The following is a 23,444-nucleotide window of genomic DNA, read 5'->3' on the forward strand; positions in this document are numbered from 1 at the left end:
CTAATCCTTTACCCGAAATTTATAGTTTAGAAATGGCAACACATCTTAAAGATTAAAGCCATGTGACAAATAGTTCATGTCCCTTAATAACCAAATCACATGCCTTAGATTGGGCAGCTTATCTGCCTTTTACTCCTATACGGTTTCATGGGTAGGAAATACTTTATGTCCCTATTACATGAATGATAAATGGGATTGTTCCTTATGGTCTGTTATTTGCTTGGCTGTAGTCAATATGTTTTCTTTGGACAGGGATTTCTGTGATTTATCTCTCTCCAGGCCTTATCACTTATTAACTCTGGGTAGACGGGAGAAAGCCAAGGTTGTATATAGGGCCTCGTGGCCATTTAGACCTCTAATGTCAGTGAAAATATCCCTTTTAATGATCCTGTTACACTAGCTATTCAAGCCCTGATTATACTCCACTCCAAATAGGAAAGAAAGGTCATAATTCTTGGAAAGTGTATACATAAAATATGCAAAATAACATGCTTCCTTCAGACAGGCTTTATTCTTTGCAGAAATGGCTTGCATTTTATAGATGTCACTGAAGTGCAATGGTTACTTTTAGTGATTTTTGGTTGCAGTCAGTGTGCCCACTATGGTACCAAGTGTTTAACCGTGTAAGTGCCAGCAGACTCAGAATCACTGAGAACATCAAAATGTATCTCAGATCTGAAAATTAAGATCACATTTTGTTAAAAACAAAATGTGATCTTTAATTTTCAGTGGAGAGGAAGACTGGTACCCATTCTTTCTATCACAAAAGCAGAAAGAATAAACATTCCCTCTGCCTTGAATTCTTTCCTTTGTGTGTAAATGGCTCATTTGGAGTCATGTTAAAGACATACGGAGAGGAACAGCCTGTAAAATTTTCTTTCTTACTGGGTCTTTTCCAATTAGGACACCGTGAAGGCAGTACTACTAGTCAAGTGTTCATTACGCAGCCCTCTTTCAGCAGAATCCTAAGTGAAAACAATCTGATAAAAAAAGAAAACACATTCTTGCCTTCCTCTCCCCCCACTCTTTCTGAGCTTGCTTAGGCCTGTCTTTCTAACAATTAACATATGTGTAGAATGTCACCCTCTGCAAAACATTTTTATGCCCATTCTCTCATGGATAATCACAAGGCCCTTGGGAAGCTCAAGAGAGATGGCCCCACCATGTCAAGCTGAGGAAGACAAAAATCTGGTGGCCTTAAACTCTTTGTCTCTCTCATCTCCCTCCTACATCAAATGCATCTCAATGTCATTTCTTCCTCTGGAATTCTCTTAACTTCCATCTCCATCCATTACCACCTTAATTGAAGCAGCTGAATCTCTTTTTTGGACTAACTACGATGACCTCCTAAGAGGTCTTCCAACATCCACTCATCTCCACTGTTCCAGCTGGCCAGAGTTGTTTTACTTCTGAAATGTAGATATGGTCATGTCCAGGTGTCTTGCAGGATCATTGCAAACAATGAAAGAACTGTCCATTACTCTAAAGATAACCACCACACTCTTCTCCAGGTACTTCTCCCTGCCCATGTCTTCAACCATCTCCCTCAAGATTCTCCTCCTCCCTTTGATGCTTCAGCCTAGCTAGATTTCTCATAATCCTTTCAAGATGCCACATTGCTCCCACTCAGTGCCTCCTTGCAGGTTCCACCTTCTGGAACACTCAGTTTCCCTGGACCCCATCCTACTTCAACCCTTGCTAACTGTTCATCATCCTTCAAACTTCAGTATACACAAGTTTTCCTGAGGGAGAGATCTCTCTAATTGGTCCTTTACAGTTTCTTCATCATGAGCTTATCTGAAACTATGTTCTTGTGTCTCTGGACCCTTTTCAGGTCAAAAATAATAAACTTACTAAAATCCATGTTCCCGGTAGGAATGGAGGAACTTTGGATAGGACAAAAGAGAGGAGGGAGGGAGGAAAAGGGAGGGTGATTTAGGGTAGAAAAGATGCTACATTGAGATGGAGATCATTACCCTAAGTACATGTATGAAGACACAAATGGTGTGCTCTACTTTGTGTACAACCAGAAAATGAAAAATTGAACTCCATTTGTGTATAATGAATTAAAACGTGTTCTGCTGTCATGTATAACAAATCAGAACAAATTAATTAATTAATTTTAATTAATTTTTTAAAAGATCCACATTTACTCTTAGACTATAAGATCAATGAAAACAGAACTGTGTCCAGTTTACTGAATGCCATTTGAGGATGCTGATAAGAACTGGTTTGGAACATTGCCTAGAAGAGAACGAGCAATCTGCAGACATTCCTGAGGTAAATGAATAAAGGCAGTGGTAAGATCAGAACTAAAACCCAGGACTCTGCTTCCTACACTATTACCAAAAAAGAAATAATATTTTAATCATGAAAGCTGATATAATATCTGAGTGTGCTCCAGTGATCATTTATTTGAATTTTCAATGGAAATAACACTCAGTTTTTCACATATGGGTTTATTTGGGGGGAACGTTCATACTGGATCAGGAACTGTCAAGATTGCATTACTTATATTGACTATTTGCTCCTTAAATAAAAGTACTATTAAAATATGTCTACAGATGAGAAAATGAAGAATATTTATAGTATAAATCTAATCCCATTTGTTCATTAACAGAAATCCCAACTACTAGGTTCTGTGCATGAAAATGTCAAGTGAAAAGGGATAGATTCTTAATTAACAGCTCTTATTTACATCCTGTGTCATCCAGAGCACAAAAATCAATGAGGACCCATTGATCCTGGGCAATATGTCAATCAATTATTAGAAAACATCTATTGTGAGTAAGATACTGAGTCAACTTGCTTCAACATAATGTAAAAGGGGTGTAATATTGGGGAGGGGTATTTCTTTCTTCATGAAGTTAGTGCATCACTTTTTCTGATTTTTCTACCTAAGAACAGAACAAGGGAGCTATGGGCATAAGGAAGTGATGATGAACATGGAACAAAAGAGATCCAACGACAGTTACTCTTCCTGTCAATCAAGACAAACCACAGGGAATATCGAAGTCACTTAGTCCAACTGGCTCATTTTACAATGTAGAAACTGGAGTCCAGAGTACATATGCAACTTGTTGTAAGTCTTGTAGCCAGTCAAGAGAAAATCTGGGGCTAGAACTCAGGCCTCTGCTCTTGGCCAAATGTTCTCCACTGTACCACAGTGGCCAGGGAATGCTCAGAGGAAAGAGTTTGAACTGCACTTGTGCAAAGGGGAATTAATATGTTCAAAGTAGCTGACTATGGAGTGAGCTTGAGGCACAGTAAGGAGACAGGCTTGAATGGAGCTGAGAAAATACAGCTCCCAGAGTGGAGTGCACTGTGAATGCTTTGGACTATATCTGACACACAGTGAGCAAACAAGGAAAGTTTCTCTGCAGGGCAATGATAAGAAAGTGGCTTTTCAGAAGCTTAATTTGGCAATGAATCAGTGTAAGAAAAAGCTAAAAAGCAGGAGATTCATTAGGCTCTAACTCTCCACTTCTCCCTTAACACTGATCACTTTGTTCATTCCCAAGTGGCAGCTTCCATTATGTGGAGGAGGTTCCTAAGAACTAAGCAGAGAGTTTTCTGGCCTGCAACCTCTTGAACTGGGAGCTGAAGCTGATTGTAACCTGAACACCTGAAGTGGGCTGGGGATGGCTGCACCTGAAGTACTGTTGCCTCTAGAGGAGAGGTCCACATTTGAGATGAAAACAGAAAAATAGGCATGTTTTGTTACTGAAAAAAAAATCTATACACCAGAGAAGTTTTCAAATCAAATCACGGCTGACTTATCAAAAAATATTTATTGTTGGAGGCCATTCCCAAGCAAATATTTGTTATGATCTATGGTTTGGACATGGTTGGTCCTCCAAAGAATTCATGTACTGAAAGCTTGGCACCCAATGTGACTCTACAAAGAAGTGGCACTTAGTGGAAGGTAATTAGGTCATTAGGGGCACAACACTTACATGGGATTAATGTAATTCTTATGGGTTCATGACAAGAATGAGCCATTACAAAAAGAGTGAGCCTAACCCCTGAATCCCTCTGGCTTCTTGTCTTGTCATGTAATGCTCTTACATATGCTCCCGCTACTATGCTCTCCGCCATGTTATGATGCTGCCAACAGGCCTTACCAGAAGCTAAACAAATGGGATCATTTGATTTTGCACTCTCAATCTCCAAAACTGTGAGCTGAATAAACCTCTTTTCTCTATAAGTAAGCATGAAATTTCAGGTGTTTTGTTATTGCAACAGAAAATACAGTAATATATAACCAAACGGTTATATTTACATTTATAAACCTTTTTTCTTGATATACAAAGTGTGACATTTCACACTTTGCCTTGTAAATTTGAGGTTGATTAGTGTTATTTGTTTCTTGAATTTGCTGATGTCTATAATTCTATTATCATAAATTGTAAAGGACATTTCTTAGACCTCTAGGAAGATGGTGATAATAAACAACTTAGGTAGAGAGTCAGCAGCAAAGGAATGAATAAGTAAAAAGAGTAACCACCATTTATTTGTTAGTAGAAACTACCAGTATCTGGACTCCTTCTAGGTGCCATACATAAAATTTCCTGATCCTAAAAACAACCTTAGCAAGTTATTTTTATCCTCTTATAAAGATGAGGTGACTATGGTCCAGAACCATCATACAGTGTCTCAAGAATACCTCTCCAGTAACTGATAAAGACAAGACTTCAACCTATATCCACCATCTTGAACCCAAACATCCATCACTATGCTGTTCTGTCTTCTTGGAAGTGAGGAAGGAAATGATGGGAAGAGGAGGGAAAAGGAGAGGATAGAAGGAGAGGGACAAATGGAGGAGGGGATGGAGGATAAAACAAAGCACATATACACAGATCAAAATATAAAGGAAGTAGCAAGAAGAAGAAGAAGAAGAAGAAGAAGAAGAAGAAGAAGAAGAAGAAGAAGAAGAAGGAGGAGGAGGAGGAGGAGGAGGAAAGGAAAACTTGAAAGTCATAAAAGTCAGCAAGGACCATCGAGCATTTGGGGCCAAAATGATCCCCTCCTCACACACAGCAGTGTACTGTGTGCGGGTGAGATATGTGGGGTTATTCTGGGCACAGGGAACAACCAGAAGGTATTCACAGGAAGAATTTTTATTTCAAGGTAAATTCTGAGACTGTTATGCCAAGGCTTGGATTAGTTGGAAGTTGGGTGGAAAATGTTTGAATATGGGACACTGGGTGGTAGAAAGGATCTGAGCGGTGTCCTCACTAAACATCTGGGCCGTTAGATGATCATTAATGGAGACTACTCCAAGTTTGAGGACAGCAGGTAATGCAGAGCTCACAGAGCATACTTAAGCTCCTCCAGCACCATCCTGTGGCCCATCTTCCACTCACCTTTTCCCCATAGAGGTCTCTTCCATGGGGAAGTAACTAGAAGGAAGGCAAAACCTGCAATTAGATTTGGCCACTTCTTATCAGGAAAACCAATTCTAAGAACCTTGAAGGAGCACTTAAAATCTTCTAAGTATCTTGTATCAGCATTCAAGGACACTCAGGGCTTAGTGGAAGAGATCATGATTGTAAGAGATGCAAGTTGCTTAAGTAATTAACAACTGCAAGAAAATCAGCTGTGAGAACATTGAAGGTGTTAGGGAGACCCACACGTGGCAGTGGAGAGAAGGTGGACTTGGGGCCAGACGGGTCAGACACATGATCCTAGAACTTGAAAAACAATCCTGTGATTAGAAAGGGCTTTTATGTTCTCGACTAAGAGTAACAACACAATAAAGTAAATTCTGGAATGTGCTATTCAGCTTTTGTTCCATCAAAACTACAAACATAAGAGCATCAGAGCAACGGACATCTGGAAGACAAGACTTCCTTGTGTGACTCTGGTCTGAAGGGGCCAGTGATAGAGGCTGTTCTCCCCATCCTTACAGGGGGAGACAGCCTGTAGTCAAATTCTCTCCACCCTCCCCAAAAGTCTACCTTTATTTGCATAGAGTAGATCAGGATGCTGTCTGGGTGATTTGCTTTTTTTTTTTTTTTTTTAAGTATAGATTTTTAGAACCTTCCATATCTATATAAACTCAAGTCTCTCTTAAACACTTTGAAAGCTGCAAGACTCCCTTAATTGGGGGTGCTATTTTTTTTAAAAAAAAAGGGAAAAATTCCAAGCGACATTCTGCTAAGAAACAAGAGGGTTAGCTCACCCAATTCAGAAAATCAAGGCTCACATCTTGAAATACTATGGATATTAAAGAAAATGAAGTGTGAACTTCTGTGGGTGGACAGAGGAGGGGTGCCGTACATTTACAAGGACCTGAGCACTTGTTTGGATACAAAGAACAGAAAGGTTTTACGAGCCCCTCTCCATGCTTTCACTAGTAAGTGGTGACAGGCAGAGAGGTAAACTGAGTAAATCACAGGGGACAGTAGCCCCAGCCCTGAACAAGGGTCCCTCGGCAAAAGCCTTTAATGCTAATGGTTATGAGGCCCATGTGCCGCTTCACCAATTAACAGAGATTGCTTTTGTTAGAAATGAGGATATGTCACAGAAACCGTTAACAGCCAACTATTGTGGTGAGGAAGTGTTTGTGCCAGTTTCTTCAAATCTTTATTTTCCAACACAGGGTAACATGAGGCTCTTCCTAGAATGCTTAGAAAACTAAGTCTTCTTGTGCTTTGCCCACCATTTCAAGCAGGACCGCTGGGACCTCTTTTCCCATTTTAAGTTTCCCACCCATGGACTCACATTTACACACACCAAATTATCATTCTTTCTCTTCACTCCTTTCTTAGATTTGCAAATCTACTGCTTTTATCTTTGATCTTAATTCCAGTCTGATACAGGTTTTCCCAGATGTGATTTCTTTAAATTGACGGCAATTTTTTTTTAATGGTTAAAAAAAAAATTCCAAATAATGATGGGTCCCTAGCTATTTTCTTTTGAGAACTTAAGTAATTTAATGGGGATGACTTTTTTTTTTTTTTTAAACTTTTACGGCCAGGTGGCTCTGGGGGATATTTTGTTGAACACTGATTAAAAATAATTTCTTCTAAATGAGACCTGACCACAAAATGGAACCATTAATGGGCAGGGACATTGTCACCAAAGCGGAAACCATGGCTGATTGCCTCCTGTACCTCCCACTACACAAGCATTTTCTTCTTTTTCTTCTCCTTTTCTTGTTCTTAATAGCAGAGTAAATAAGCAGCCAGCAAGGCCTAAAATGTTTTCGGCCAAAAACAGAGTCCAAACTCCTCAGAGAAAACATTGGCCTCTGTGGTTTTGTAATATGTTCCAGAACACCGAGTTCAGTGAGGAACATTGTGAAAAACTCCCATCCATTGGAATGATGGTGGGGAATGTTACAGTATCAGAAATTTCAATTGGTCCTTTTCCTGCAGACCCATAATGAGGCTTGTAAAAAAAAAAAATAGTGCTATGTGGAAGTTCTCATGGGAAAAATGAATGGCAAGAAATCCTAGCTTTAAAAGAAACAGCTAATCTGCTAGTTTGATTGTTCTTCAAAACTTACGCTGAACCAATGAGCCTAATTAAAAACACTTGGCCTACTTCTATAAAGCATCATAGCTTTCTCTATGCTTCGTTTGTATACACCACAAAACTCCAGATAGACTATTATTTTTTCAAGTGCTCACTAACAAAGTGCTGACTTTGTTGGGATAGCTGAGCTAATTTCTTGAACTCAGTGTGAAACCTTAGCTAAACAAAATTGTGGTAATTTTCCTTAATTTGTAAAAGTGATTGGAGTGCAAACAAAATTTTCCTCTTGGGTCAATCCTATAATTTTCAATTAACTAAAACTAATCGTCAGGCAGGCACCAAACCTGCATTTTGTTTAAAGGGCTGGGAGGCATTTCCAAGGGTCAGGATGCATTAATTGTTTTTATAATTTTGAGAGAAAGAGACTGACTAAGATACACGTTTGGTTTTGCTTCTAGTATTAAAATACTTTGGAAAGATGCTTTAAGGCAAATGTCAGGGCAAAATAAAATCTGTCCATTTAATTGTATGGTTATAATTAGGATGTGTTAACACAGTTATTCCTTTACTTCTCTGGAATCTCTTTGTGTGAAAGCTTCCCCTCTGTACATACTCTGGCCTTGAAGTTCTTCGCAAAGTAGAAAAGACCTGAAACCAGCCTGTGTGGAGAAAGCTAGCTAGAGATGACTGATACTGAGCAGAGGGCCCCCAAACTTCGCTACTCCACATGGGATCCTTTGACCTGCAGTGTGCTCTTGTTTTCAAGCTGTAAGCAACGAGGAGTCTCAGGTTCTGCCCAGACCTACTCTAGAAGAATCCTGTTAAAAAAGATCCCTGGGTGTTTGGTTTGCACACTACAATATGGCAGGGAGCAGGGGGGGGCGGGAAGCACTCAGACTATGCACTGGGTGCATTTCCACTTCCTGCCTTTCCAGATCCTGCCTGGTTCCCTGCATGTGATGGGAGGAAATTCATATTCACCCTGTAACCCTAGCTTCTTACCACAAGGCGGGTCCTTGTGCCAAGGCTGCTTTGGGAGTACAAAATGCAGTTGACTGGGGGAAAAGGCACCAGCCCAGAATTAAACATGAAAACTACTAACTGTATTTAATACAAATACTACAAGCAAGCTAGAAGAGAGTTAAAAAGCACACCCCCTACTCCATAAGCAAGCAAACCCTAGTAGTTGGCTTAACCTCCAGAGAGACCTCAGCATTGTCTAGCAACTACTCTTCCTTTTATTCCTCATGCTGTGCTTTAGATATCCAACCAGTTATTTCAACATAAAGTATCTCATCTGGTCATACATCTGGTGAAATGAGGAAAGAAAGTAGGTCTTAACAGAAACTAGATTTAAACAGACACACACACACACACACACACACACACACACACACACACACACTTGTGCTAATGAGAGAAAGTGAAAGACCGTACAGGCCAAGACAGCCCTGCAGTGCCCATGCACAGCAGTTCTTACCTGTGTAAATGAATCTGCCCGGTGTCCCTTTGCAGAACTGCTTGGATTTATAGGACAATGTGACTTCCACAACTCCAGGGATGTGCCGCGGAGGTGTCTGCACACGGATGGCATGAGGAGTGATCAACTGGAGGAGACATTGTGGGAAGAAGATGGTCATTGCCACATGCAAAGGACTCATGTCATGGCTTCCCTATCAACTGTCCATAAACAAAGCTTTAAAACACATAATTAACCTGTCAATGTTTAAACACAATCTTGATGGAACTTGTATAAAAGACACTGACAACAATATTTACAAGTGCTCTGAGCACAGCCATAACAACATTATCTGGGTTTTCCTACATGGCAGGCACTGTGCTTCCTGGTTTGAAAAGGGAACCTGGCCTAATGAAATGATTTATCTACTTCAGGATATCCTTTGGAAAATCTCTGTTCGAAACAGACACTCAAATCAGAGCTCTGCCATGCCTCTCCAAAATTGATGAGACTGGTGTTTGAACTGAGCCCTTAAACATGTGGAAAACACAGAGGTAGGAAAACAGTAGGCCCAGGCACCCTGATTAGCTGCAGAGCACACATAGGAAATGCCCCTAAAGACCATTTGGTGCATTAACTACCAGAGGCACAATCAAAGAGCTTTAAAGGGGAAACCAAAGAATCTGCCTCCCTGGAATAGCTTGCGGATCTGGCAGAATTAAGGACTCTCCATAAAAGGGAAATGGAAGTTTGGGGAGAGGGCTGCAGAGTGGTCACTGGTCCATTATGCAATGCCATGTGCACAACGAGAAAGTTCATTTCTGAACTCTGTTGGCAATCAGATTAGCCTATAAAGCTGAATTTATTTTTTATTACTCTTATCTCTGTTTATATAACTAAAATGTTATTAATGGCCATAAAACAGGTATAATCTGGTTCTTTGAAAAATCCAGCCCTGGTATTTGGTTGAATTTGATGGTGCTAGATTTTACTTGCTCTCTCTCTCTCTCTCTCTCTCTCTCTCTCTCTCTCTCTCTCTCTCAGGTCAGCAATTGCCCACTCCTTGACTCCTTTCAGATGCACTTAGCTCAATATTTGTGGTTCTAAGTCTGTATATAGTGGATCTTGTACACCATCTACAATGTGTCCATACTAACTTGTTTTTTGTGCTGTTTTCATAGGGACACTTTAAAGGGGCAAAACAGGCTCAGTTCAAGTGTTTGGCCAAAGAATCACATGTGACAACAACAATAGCCAAATAGGAAAGCCCAGAATAGTCTAATGGCTTTACAAAGTGACCTAACAATTTAGAAGGATGAGATTTACATCTGGTGATCTGGAACCCATGACCCCCAGGTTACTAGGATCAATTTCACACATTTTTCCAGTGTGGCTGAACTACCAGCAACTCCTGGGTACCCCCCTTGGTAAGCTGCCCTAATGCCAAGTCCTGGGGAAAGAATGGGAGAAAGTTGCTTTTCTTAAAGTTCACAAGTCATTTCTATCAAATACTCCTTGAAATGCAAAGAAAGGGCATCAGGATCAAAATCACTTTAACCTAGGAATTAGAAATAACTTATCCTCCTCCAAACAAAAACTAAATAAAGAAGCTATAGAAATAAAAAATGCAACTGATAGTTTAGACTTAACAGACATATAGTATATTTCGTCTATCAATAACTGAATACATTTTCTTCTCTGCAGCACATGGATCCTTCTCTAATATAGACCATGTTATATAAGCTGTCACATATGTTGGCATACAATTGTCATATTACCTTAATATGTTTTTAGCATCTGTAGGATTATTTCAATAACTTCCTTTCCATTGATACTAATTTTATGTTCTTGATTAGAATTGTTTATTTTTTTATCAAATTCTAGCTGCATTATTTCTTCTCTATTTCATATATTTCTGCTCCTACTCTTATTTTTTCCTTCCTACTACATAATTTGAAAATAATTTGATAGTTCTATCCTCTTTCTGATACAAGTACTTGGAGTTATAAATGTTCATCTGAAAAATTCACTAAGTGCAAAATATAAAAAATAAAGATAGGATGTGACAATATTAAGCCAAGTTGGATCTAGGGACAAAAGAAGTGTGCCCCTATATAAATGTTTTAATATATTTTTAATGGTTAATGTGTCTTCAGAGCATTAGAGTAGTTAAAAATACCGGAGAATTGAAAATTAGGTATATTAAAAAAAATGTTCATCTGAGTACTGTTTCATTCCAGAGATCCTGATATCTTAAGCTTTTATCATCACTTAGTTCAAAGCACTTTATATTTATTTTCTTTGTGCTTTCTTCCTTGACCTCTGAGATATTTATAAATGTGCCATTTAATTTTGAAATAGTAAACATGTAGAGGTGGGATTCTCCATATTTTAATGTGATTGATTTCTAATGTAATAAATCAAGCAGGAAGCACAATCTGCAAGATTTCAAATTTTTAAGAAGTGATGAAAATGCTTTTTATGTTGATTGTATTGGTTACATACATGTCAAAACTGATAAGATTGCATGTTCAAATATGTGCATTTTATTGTACTTCAGTTCTACCTCAATAAAGCTGTTGTAGGGGTGGGAGAGAAAAGCCTTATCCTCTTCCATAGAACATTTGGAGTCAGAACTTATTTGCAGAAGATACACAAAAGATACTTCCAGGAGGCCGTGGCATGAGGGACTCTTGGAGACTGAATCCATTCCCACAGCACAGTGTTTCAGACAGCTAAGGATTTACCCATGAAAGCACAAGAAATGCTGTCTTAGAACTTTGTTCTTTTCTCATTGAAATTCCTCCAAAATGCATTTACACTCTCTGAAACATGCAAAGTACATGTAATTCAACTTAACCTTGATAAACCAAGATCATCATTTGGAATACCCAGTATTATATATTGCGGTAATACAGAAAAGCTCCAAGTGCCGACTGAAGTATGAAGGGCTGCATTTGTACCCTAGGTGCTTCCCAATAGATATGACTGTGAAATTATTTCAATTTTTATTCCATTCCTTTATCTTTTTCCTCCTGGTATTCTTTAAAACTTCTAATCTGCTCTTGTACTCTATAAGTATAGAAACTAAGAAATCAAATTTAATCATGCATATAGAATAGCAGAGGAAAGAGGTTTTGAAGGATAGTAAAAGATGATCTTTCAAAATCAAGTATATGCTAATCTCAACTCTGAAGAAAGTGTCAGATCAAGTTTGGGAACTAACACTTATTCAGTCCCAATCCTAGGGACTTTACCTACAAAGGTTAATTTCATCAGGATAATGGTGTATTTTAATGCCTTTTTTTTTTTTTCAGATGTGAAAACAGAATTTTCAAAAGGCTAAATTGTTTACACAAGGTTATCCTGGTCATCTATAAAATGTTCCTCTAAAATCACAGGGAGGACTCACAGTGTCACTTAGTGGTACAGTGTGTTTAAAGAGGCCAAAGCTTCCTTTCATTCATTCACCAAGAAGAATTGCTCATATGGAAAGTTTTTAAATGTAGTACCAAACAAGATTCTCAGACCTGGAGGCTGTGTGGATTTTTTCTACCCCTAGGCATCTCTACTTTTTTTTTTTTTGCCTGATCCTTTGCTATATTTTTGACGGTGAAGATCACCATGTTCCTATATTCCAAGAGGTGGTTCGTTTCTCTCTTCAAGAGTTACTGAGGATTCAGATTAACTTTTATTCACAATAATACTTAGAAGAACTTTCAACAAGTTAGAAAATATTTCACCTACTCTTCCTTTTCTTGAGGGAACAAGTTTTTAAGAGATGGACAGATATTAGTAAATAGATGGATGAAGATTTCTTTTTGAGGATAAAGGACTTAGTAACTATGAGCTTACACCAAGGAACAAAATTCATGGACTTTATACATTGATTAGGTGTTACGACAGTGAAACTACCGAGGGTGAGATTTTAGCATAAAGCTTTCAGCTCAGGAAATTCAAGCAAATTTCCATCTACAATTTCATTTTCAATTTTAATCAATCACCCTGTCATGGTCAGAGATTCCTTTTTGAAACAACTCCCTTTCACAGAGGAGGTCAGAATGCGAGTCCTCACTAGAAAATGAACTAGTTAATATTTTCCCCAATGTAGATGTCATTCTGGGAATGGCCCCTACCACTGACACATGATATCCACGGCTTATAGAGGAAAAGCATTTCCGCTAACTTTGATCAATTTGAACTTGTAAGCTTATTTACAAATCACTCAGAGAATCACAGAATTATATTAGTGAGCATTTAAAACGAATCCTGGGTGAACCCAGGGCAGCGACTCTATGCATCTGAGCCAAGATGAGACAGGCTCCATAAAGTTTAACTTTTCCCAACTTCCAAATACCAGTTTCTCAGTGTTGTCATATCTATCAGCCACCTGCACAATTGTGTGTTAGTTTTTTTTTTTTTAATCAAGTATCTTTTTGTTTAAAAAATTATTTTATAAGGAAACTTCAAATTTCTAGCATAACTGAAAAACTGATGTCCCCTGCCCAAATAAGGAGCTATTATACACAGTAATTTTAATGTTAATATGATGCTCAATTCTAGCTGGAAACTGTCATTGCATAATTATATTGAGAAAGGAGATTTGCTAGTATTAGGTGTTAAAGACTTGTTTTGCCCCAACTGAGACTTTCTCCTTAAATATGAGTCAGAAGGATTAAAAGAGAAACCAAAGGCAGATAACTTTCTCACCATGTGATTGGGTTCTACTTCCTGTCCTTGTCAAATTCAAAACTGTCTTCTGTATTACAAAGGGCACATGCTCTGCACCTTGGAAAGTAGTCTCCTGGGCAATTAGAAGGCAGATGGGCTCTTTTGACTTCACTTTCTTAAATTACAAATAACCAAACAAACTGAGCTGGAAATAAATATTGAGAAACTGTGTAGCATCGGACACTGCTGTGGTCCATTCTGGACGCCTTCACTCTCTTTATCCTTGTGATGTCATGAGACCTAACACTCACGAAGTGGGATCATTTACACGGCACCTTAACATGCATTGTCTTTTAAAACCATTGTCAGATGAGAAAAGCCAAGGGCAGGTGTGTTGACTAATGTTATTTGAAAGGATAGGAAGAAAACCAATCTCTTTTGTTGAAATATGTCTCTTCCAGAGCTCTTCTCTTTTCATTGGTTTCTTATTATTTTGACGTCCCTCATTTTCTGTCAGTTTGCAATATAGAAAGTCTAGAAGTTTTGTCCCATTTTTTTTCCTTCTTTTTTACCTATATAATGTTTCTTGAGTTCACACATCGGCTTAGTTGCTTCAGCAGAACTAACTGCCAAATTTATCTACACCTGTGCACATGGCCCCTCTAGTCAAACATCAAATCTTATTAACAACAGAGCCACAGAATCTTCCCAAATATGTCTTCCTGCTCTCTCAATCTCACGTGGCCCAGGCCCCATTTACCATCTTACTACCTCTAAATGTGTTCCTCACTCCTGTGTTCTCTCAGTCAACTCTCAGTGGTGGCAATGCGGTCCTCCACTTGAAACAGCAAACTTGGTTTAGTTCTGTTTTTCTCAGGCTGCAATCTTTAAATCAAGTTGATTATATCTCCACTAGACTCCCCTGGTTCTTCTCTGCCTCCCCTCCTTCTCCCATGTAGGCTGTCCCCTGTTGGTACTCAGATGATGACAATACTAGGATGGTCTTCTAAACGGGCTTTCTCTACTTCTACTTCCTCTGTGGAACACTATCAAATGTAATCTCACCATGGCACGCCCTGACTCAGGCTCCCTGCTGCCCCCCTTGCCTATAATAGACAGACCTAACTCCTTAGCATAATGCTCAGGGTGCAGCCTGCAGCCAATCCCCCTCTCTGGTCCAACTCCCATGCTTCTCCACTTTCTGGAATGCAGGGCTGCGGACATGAGAACACATGCAGCCTTGCCCAACAGCTTAGCTTCGTTCACACCATTTCCTGCCTTCACGTTGCCCTACCAACACTCAACTTGGTCTCTGAAGCCCTGAGCACTTATTCTCTATTCCAGTTTTACTTGGTCCTACTAGTCAGAGTCGCCTGCATTTTGTAGGAACTTATGCCATTATATCATTTATACTTTAACTCTTTCTATTTTGCTTTGTGCCATAAAGAGCTTTTTACATTTTTATCCCAATAGTTCTTGAGATCAGAGACACAGCCTAATTCACAACTGCATTCCCCAAAGTCGTTAAATTAATGCTTTATACACATGATAATTTAAAATGTTTCTGGAATAAATTATACCTGCAAATTACATCACAGCTCTACTAGATGTCTAAATCCACTAAGTGTAGTAAACCTTTTCCATAATAGCCCAGTCTTCTTTGTTTTTATTTATTTATTTATTTGGTTGGTTGGTTGTAGATGAACACATTATCTATTTATTTATTTTTATGTGGTGCTGAGGATTAAACCCAGTGCCTCATATATGCAAGGCAAGGACTCTACCACTGAGCTACAGCCGCAGCCCAAACCCATTCTTCTTAACATGATCATGTTTAACTCTGATTCCTTAACTACATTGCTCCTGAATTGATTATCTGATTGGCTCAGCACTCATGTCCTATCATAACATGGGACCAAGCTCACATTTCATCTAAGTGATTAAAAAAGAGGAGCATAGCCAAAGGTCTGTGAATCCAGTTAGAAGTGATACATTGCAAAAAGTTAAGATGGCAACACTGGAAAAGCAACCTGCAAAAAAAAAAAATCTAAATGGTGAGTGTTTATTCATAGACTGACAACCTCAGATGTGAGTTTTCTTCTATCTCCCTTATATGAGTGAGTGAGTGAGTGTGTGTGCACACACACATGCATATGTAGCACCCACATGCATGGTAAATTCATCTACTTGCACAAGGAATAATAATCATGTAAATAATTATAGAATAATATTTGCATCTGTATGAATTACTTTGTGAGAAAAAATACTTATTAAAAGTTAAAAGGAGAATAATAGCAGTTTGGAGCAATCAGTATTTCATGTGATTATAAGAATTAGATCTATAACTGCATGGAAGAAAGACTAAAAGGTAAAGTTAAGGGTGACTTTACTTTCCTCACATGGCCCTGAATTCTGTAACTCTTCAGCAATGAAAAACTGTTTATATTATGATAAGAAGAAGGAATTTTTAAGTGTGGCATCAAGATGAAGCACATGTGATCTCTGCGGAGTCTCAGGAGAGGCTTCCAGCCTGACAAGGACATACCAGCAGCAAGGGTTCTGCTCCCTCTGGGTGAAAAGCCAGGCTGCTGTGAAAGGGGAGCCCACACACAGACCCTGCGGAACGGGGCCACTTCAGGAGTGGGGATGCCCGGCAGATGGTGCCGCTACCCCGGGAAGCAGAACTCCAAAGAGGCCACCTCCAGAGTCTGCAAGCCCAGAAGAGGGGCGCAGGGAGCACAGCTGTCCAAATGGCTTCATAAAGACTCTCCTAGTATTCAAGGTTCTGTGTGTATGAGTGACAGGTCCTAGTGTTTGAAAACATGACTGCAGCATGCTAGAGCTTTGGGGAGTAACTAGGGAGTTTGGAGGATTCTTTCCTCTCTGAGAAGCACTTATTATCTATGTCACTCTGCTGATGGTGATGACCTCAACGATGACCTCAGCAATAATGGTCTTTTGTCACCATCGTGCCATATGCTGACCTTGAAGTTAAACTTCACATATGTTCTGTGGCATTAGGGGGCAGGTATGGTTATTACCTGGTTCTCAGATGAAGAAAATGAATTTCTGGAAAGTTAAGAAACACAACCAAAGGAGCTCATCTGTAGTGGCAAGTTTCCCTGGCCAATGGCCACTATTGTACAACCTCAGCCATATCTCCTTGCATTGTTGGTAAACAATTTGTCCATGATTCCTGGCACATGGGCTTTACACCCTCCTGCCACCTCCTACAGCATGAATCCTCGGCATTGCCTGCACCCTAAAAGTCCTGGTAACACAGAAGCATGCAAAGCACTTTTCTCATTGGTAAAGGTTAGCTGGAATGGGTTCCCCTGAAAAATGAAAATGAAATTCCAACAGAAGCTTTTATGCACACGTTCCAACCTGTGGAACTATAAGAAAAAAAAATGCAGTTGGCAGTGCCAAACCACAAAGCCGAAACATAACTGGGGTTACTAGAAAACACACTAGTGATTTTTCATTATTAGTCCTAGGATTTAATATCTTAATCATCTTCACCAATGAGAAGCTTAAAAAAAAAAGTGTGAAACAAGCAATGACTCAAGAAGACATCAAAGGAAAGAAAAGTTAGTTCTTCAGAAACATCATTAATATGTGTAACTAGAAAAAGCCTAAAGTGGACCCTAGCACAGTGCCCTAGAGGGTCTGGGTTGTAGCCCATTTGGCCACGCCCATTCTCTATTCCTCAGTTTACCCACTGAATCATCTACTGCTCCAGTTCTAATCTTCTCCGTGGGGGGAACTGAAAATAACATTAAATACGCTTTGTGTTTGAGTAGTGCTTCTCCAGGGACCCTAAAGTGCTTTCCAGATTAATTTTTTTAATTTATGTATTAATAATTCTCACAGCATTCTCCTGCTCAATTAGGATAATAATATCCATCTCTTTTGAGATAAGCAGGGGGTATTGAGTGATGGACATGAAGCCGACACTTAAATAAGAAAACTGTAACATAAAAGCATAATTAAAGCTTTGAAACCAAATCGATCTAAGGATTTTTAAAGAGAAACCACAGTGTTAGTGACCAAACAAGCAAACTCATTTCTCCTCGACTCAGGCACATTCATCTTTTGGGAGTTAAACATGGCATTTAAGAAATATTATTTCCAGGAGCTCCTACAACATGATGAAGCAGGGAAGTGTATGTTCCTGGAAAATGCACCGGCTGGACCTCCGTGTTGTATCTCCATTTCCCCCGAAGTGGACACCACATAAATCAGGAGATGCTCCCTGAATGCCTCAGTGTATTTTGGTTTGTTCCCTAATCACAGTTCTCTGGGTTTCATAACGCAGATTTTTTTCATTCCCAAGAATTGCCAGTCTCCAAGGCAGTATATGATTTCTCAGGGAACGTGAGAGAAAGCCAGTGAAGGCATTTACTGTTTCATAAACATTCTGGTTTTCTTTTGTCCTTTCAAGAAAATAGCTTTAAACCCATGTTTAGCAGAATATGATGGGTCACATGAATCCCCAAAGATAAACTCTTTGAGTGTCAGAGGAGACTTCTGAAACTCAAGTCTCAGGAATGGAGTTTAAATAGGGGATTTGAATTCTGGCTTTTGAATAGTCAGCAGTGTTTCTTAACACTGTCTGAAATTCATCTCAATAAAGATACAGAGAGTAGAGACATGGAGGCAAGATTTTGCTATGTGGGTCTGTGTCCCAGAAGTAGAATGCATGCCCTGTGAGGACACATACTTGTTCTTCTTTTTCACTGGGTTCCCAGTATTTCATAGGGCCTTGGAACTAGTAGGTCCTCAATAAATAATCATTGAACTGAATGAATAAATATTGTGACGCCATTAACCACCACTGATACTTAAGGTGAAGATTCAATAAACTCCCTTATGAATCTACAAAAATGCAAAAAAAAAAAAAAAAGGGCTGGGAATGTTGCTCAGTGGCAGAGAGCTTGCCTAGTATGTGAGTTAAAGGACCTGGGTTTGATTCCCAACACTCAAACAAAAAACAAAAAACAAAAAAAAAAAAAAGGAAAGAAAGAAAGAAAGAAGAAGAGAAAGAATCAACACCATTCCATTCGGAATTCTTTTTTACTAAAATAATAAAAACAAAAAACTTTTAACTGGCCACCACAAACTTCCTGGTATCCTCCTTAGACATTGACAAAAATATGCTGCCCAGTGCTGACCAGGAAGCTCACCACGACCCTTCAATCAATGCAGTTAATTGTATAAAACAAAACAGTCACAAGATCATTTTTCAAAATAACAGATCTGGGAGAAAAAGACTAAAATAAATATATTCTGCTTCAACTACCTTTGGGTTTTGTGGGTTTATTTATTTATTTATTTTGTAATTTGTTTTTTAAATAAACTTTCTCCAGCTTTCTTCCCAGGATGTAGATAGTATGCCAATTGGGCCCCATTAAAGACTGGATCCCATTCTGGCCATCTGTGGGCTGGAGGAGCACTGGTGAGTTCCTAAGGTCCACAAGGAGAGAATCAGACACCGGCAACGCCAGCCCCTGTGGTCTAAAACTACACAATGAGCTCTTTCTCAGGGCTGCTCTTTCCACATTCAGGCAAGAAGGAATGTCATTCCCTGCTTCAGCCTGGCTCCGGGACCTGTGTGCCTGCCTGTTTGTTTGGAAATTAAAATATAAAAGAAAAAACAGAGCCAGATGCATTTATGGAAGGGACCAAGTGCTTATTATCAAAGTTGGAAGTTTAAAGGAAACCCTTGCCTGTGGAATTAGGAAAGAAAAATAGGAGGGCCAAAAGACTGATAGATGGGGAAGGAGGGAATGAATTTGCCTTTCAATGAAAAATTTTAGTGTCCTTCAACGGCCTGAAAACAAAAAGATATCAAAGCAGTAAGACAAAGACTCATTCTAATATTTTTGTGGTGTAGCCCATATTTGCATACTGTATACATTGATACTTGCACATTTATTCAGTAAGTCCTTAATTAACATGTCCCTCCAAGTACTGAGAGATGCTCCCTAAGAAAGCTCTACAGAAAATTGAAGTCAAATCTCTTTTAATACAGTGGCCCTAAGACTGCTTTGGCTGGAAGTCTTTCGAGGATGCATTACACAGTTCTTGCTGTTTTAATCAGAATTTATTAGAAATAATTGCCAGCTCTTTCTTCCTGACTCAGAGCCACCACCATTATGAATAGTCATTAAGGTGCCACACAATAATATACTTCTGTGTCTGCTTTTTAGGTTTTCCATTTCTGCCCTAGACATTAGACTGTCAGCTGTCACTTCTACTGTCACTGAGCCTGTTTCTAACAACCTGCTTCCACATATGACCTGTCTCTAGTTGGCTCCTTCTCATTTGCTGTAACCAGGAAAAACAGATAACATCATTTGTTAAAAATTATTGTTCTGCTTACACTAAAGAAAGTCTTTTATTCTTTTTACTTTCTTCTCTTTCTTTTTTTCTTTTTTATCTTTTGTTTGATCTTGAATTTTGGAGACTTGAAGTCATTATAACACTCTCTGAATAAATGGGTTTGACTACATTCATATTAAATGGCTAGGAGATGGCTCTCAAGTCAGGTAGATTTTGGTTCAAATTCAAGCTTTGCAAAGAAACAGCTGTGGGACCTTTGGAAAGTCATTCTCTCTCTCTGACCTTGAGTTCCATTATGAGAGAATGGGATAGAGGATGTGGGAAGAACTAGATATTTAATAGTACTATTAAAAGGATAAATTGACATAATACCTATAATGAACTTAGGGAAAGGCATCCCCTAAACAGACCACTCAAAAAGTGCTGGTTTTATTACTCCTTTATTGTCAGCATTTCTATAGGTTTATCCTAAAGTATTTAGGTACACAGTTTAATGTGCAACTAATATTTCTAAGTATGAACTACCTACCCACACATGCATTAACAAAAACCAAGATGCTATGTCTACTCTCCCCCCACCCCCATTGAGATATATCCCCATTCTCAGCTCTATTCTTTACCCCTGCTCTTTTTTGTTTCTTTCATTTTTTGTTTTGAGACATTGTCTTTCTAAACTGCAGAGGCTGACCTTGAGTTCTTCCTGCCTCAACTTCCCAAAGAGCTGAGATTACAGGCATGAACAGTGCTACTCTGAAGCATCATCAAATATAATAGTTGTTAACAAGGAGCATTTGTTTAAATGGAAGGAAGGAAGGAAGAAGGGAAGAAAGTGGGGAGGGAGGAGAGAGAGGGAGAGAGGGAGGAAGCGTCATTCAGCAAACATAAAGCATCTGACCTCTAAGTTGGTGCTGGGGGGGGGGGGCTGTGAGAGATTGAGCTGAACATAGCATGGATCCTGCCTTCAAGAGAGAAGGCACTTCCTTGAATCACAATAATAAAAGAAAAGAATAGAAACATCATATGGTAGAGAGAAGGCAATGTAGGAATTTGGACACGAGAGAGAATATCTACACCTGGGGCAGAGAGGGAAGACCTCACAGGAAAAGGTGGTCTTTTACAGGATCCTGGGAGCAAAGAACACAGGCACAGGAAGAAAGGGAACGCACTCAGAGGGAAGAACAAGACAGAGCACAGGACAAAGAATCCCTTCAGGTGCAAGGAGCGGCCACCAATTCAATGCACCCGGAATAAATCCAGGCGCACCCTGCAGTAGAGTGTTGAAAAGAGCCTGAGTGCCAAAAGAAAGCTTTGGGAGACAAGAAACCAGGGAAGGTTAGGGCAGGAGCAGGGGTCTTCAGTTCAGAGCACCAGGGAGCCCCTCCAGCAATCAGCACAGAGCACACCAGGAAGGAGCAAAGGATATAGACATCCATGTTCTTCCTAGAGTCAGGTGGCTACAGCCATGTGTGAGTTCTGTCTTTGATTCAAATTAAAATTAGAAATGCATCACACTTTTGTGGCTTCTACTTTCAAGTTCTGGGCACATACGAGTACCTCCTGAGCACATGGAAACATGGGGATGAAAATGTCATCTGAAAGCCTTTTTTCACCATCCCCTAATTATCCACAGACAGGACAAATTTCAAGTGCCTTCATCATTAAAAATGAAAACATAGACTGAAGCATTTTGAGGAATAAAGGGAGTAGGGCTGTAATGGTTTAGCTCTACTAAAACAGCCACTGGGCCATTTTAATCTGAGTTTCTTTAATATGCTAGCTCATTTAGAAATGATTCCTCATAAAATTACTTGGGCTTGAAAGTTGTTCTTCAAAGACACACTCAAAGTTTAATGTAACTTATTTGAAAGAAATAAACTTCTCAATTTTGTATCAAGCATCTTCCATATATTAGGTGGTCAATAAGTACATGTTAAATAAAAAACAGACTTTGAAACACATGTTGAAGGAAAACAAGGCAGCTATCAGTTATTTTAAATCTATGCATGTAATTAACTTTGGATTCAATTTGTAAGCCTCAATATGTGAAAAATAAACAAACACGGCTATTTATGTTTTACTTTTATTATGAAAATTTGAAAGAAGTGGTACTGGACATAATGGCATCCCCCAACTTTCCTTATGTGTGTGTGAGATTTCAGTGGTATTTGTTATCTCATTTATAATATAGTATGAATGAGTCATTTTGTGTAAAATTTGGAAAGGTTTGGTAAATTTATGAAGTACTTTAAAAGCCTATGGAAATTTCATGAGAAAACCTGGTATGACCTCAAGCTCAACATGGGTGAAGCTGGGTGTCAGGAGAATCAGGCTCTCACCCTAGCAATAGGCGGCCAAAGTGCTCCTAGAGGAAGTCACAGTACCTCTCCAGAGCCTCTTCTTCCTCACAAAATAAAAACACTGTACTTGGTGACCCAGAAGCATTCCTCAATACCCCAAATGACTTGTGGTTCAGTAAAAATCAAGGCTGGGCAAAGAGGCCTGGGAATCATCCGGTAGGATGCACATATGTGTTTTCGCCATTCCCTCTTTAATATCACAGAAAAGCAAATTCTCTTTTTTATTAATACTCATTTCCCTGAATCAGGTGTACAAATGAGAATGAAAAAAGCAGAGAGGGAAAAAAGAATCAAGAACTGCATTCACCCTAGGTTTTCTAGTTTGGGGATTCAAATGGTAAAATTGCTTCCCAGTCCCCCACCCCCACACTGCCATGTACCCAACTACATTCACCCACAGATAGTTTCTTTTGTCTTCATTCCCTATCTCTGGGAATACAGTTGAACAAAACATTCATCTGGATGAAGAAGACAATATGTCGCCCCTATGTGAAGCTAATTGGTTTGAACAGTGATGAAACTTTGGCTTCTCCCATCTGAGCTAAGTGGTACTGCCAATCTTTAAATATAGCTGTCCTACGAAATCATATGGCATCTAATGCTAAGTGTGTACTGACTAAAACCAGATGCAAAATATGACAGAAATTTTGTTCAAAGCCTTGCAGCTTTAAAGAATAATGGCTCCAAACATTCCTGGTCTAATCTAAATAATGCTCTGCAAATATTTCAGACTATTTTTCTCACATCTATCCCAGCCCAACCACTCCACGATTGAATTTCATGACTTGACTTCATTAACATAAAATCAAAATGCACTCCAGCCATCACCCATCCATCTTCTTGTGAGGTGATCCTTGAAAACAAGGGTTCTATGGTTCTAAAAGTTTGGGACATGCCAAATACTGCATCTTAGGTATGCACTGTGCATTTGGTACCTCAAAAATTCTGCAAAGTTCTATGACAAGGACGAGTTCAATTTTTTTGATTCAACATTTCCCAAACTTATTGGGAAAAAAATTTCCTTCATCTCCCACGAGGCATCTATTAATATTCGTAAGAACTAGCATTCAACAGAACTATATGGAAAATGAATTAGAGCAATATTACTATGTAAGTCTCGGGTTTACATC

General features: G+C 39.1%; 1 protein-coding gene across 15 annotated transcripts in view; it reads right to left on the bottom strand.

Annotated features, from left to right (window-relative positions):
• Ebf1 (EBF transcription factor 1) overlaps positions 1 to 23,444 on the bottom strand; it is a 400,988-nt gene that overhangs the window by 94,752 nt on the left and 282,792 nt on the right. For all 15 annotated transcript variants that reach the window (XM_078051753.1, XM_078051755.1, XM_078051738.1 and 12 more), the window contains exon 10: positions 8,963 to 9,089. In XM_078051753.1, the coding sequence (XP_077907879.1) occupies positions 8,963 to 9,089 (127 nt within the window). The remainder of the gene's footprint in view (positions 1 to 8,962; positions 9,090 to 23,444) is intronic.

This window comes from Ictidomys tridecemlineatus, chromosome 1 (assembly GCF_052094955.1).
Source record: "Ictidomys tridecemlineatus isolate mIctTri1 chromosome 1, mIctTri1.hap1, whole genome shotgun sequence".
NCBI classification, from domain to species: Eukaryota; Metazoa; Chordata; class Mammalia; order Rodentia; family Sciuridae; genus Ictidomys; species Ictidomys tridecemlineatus.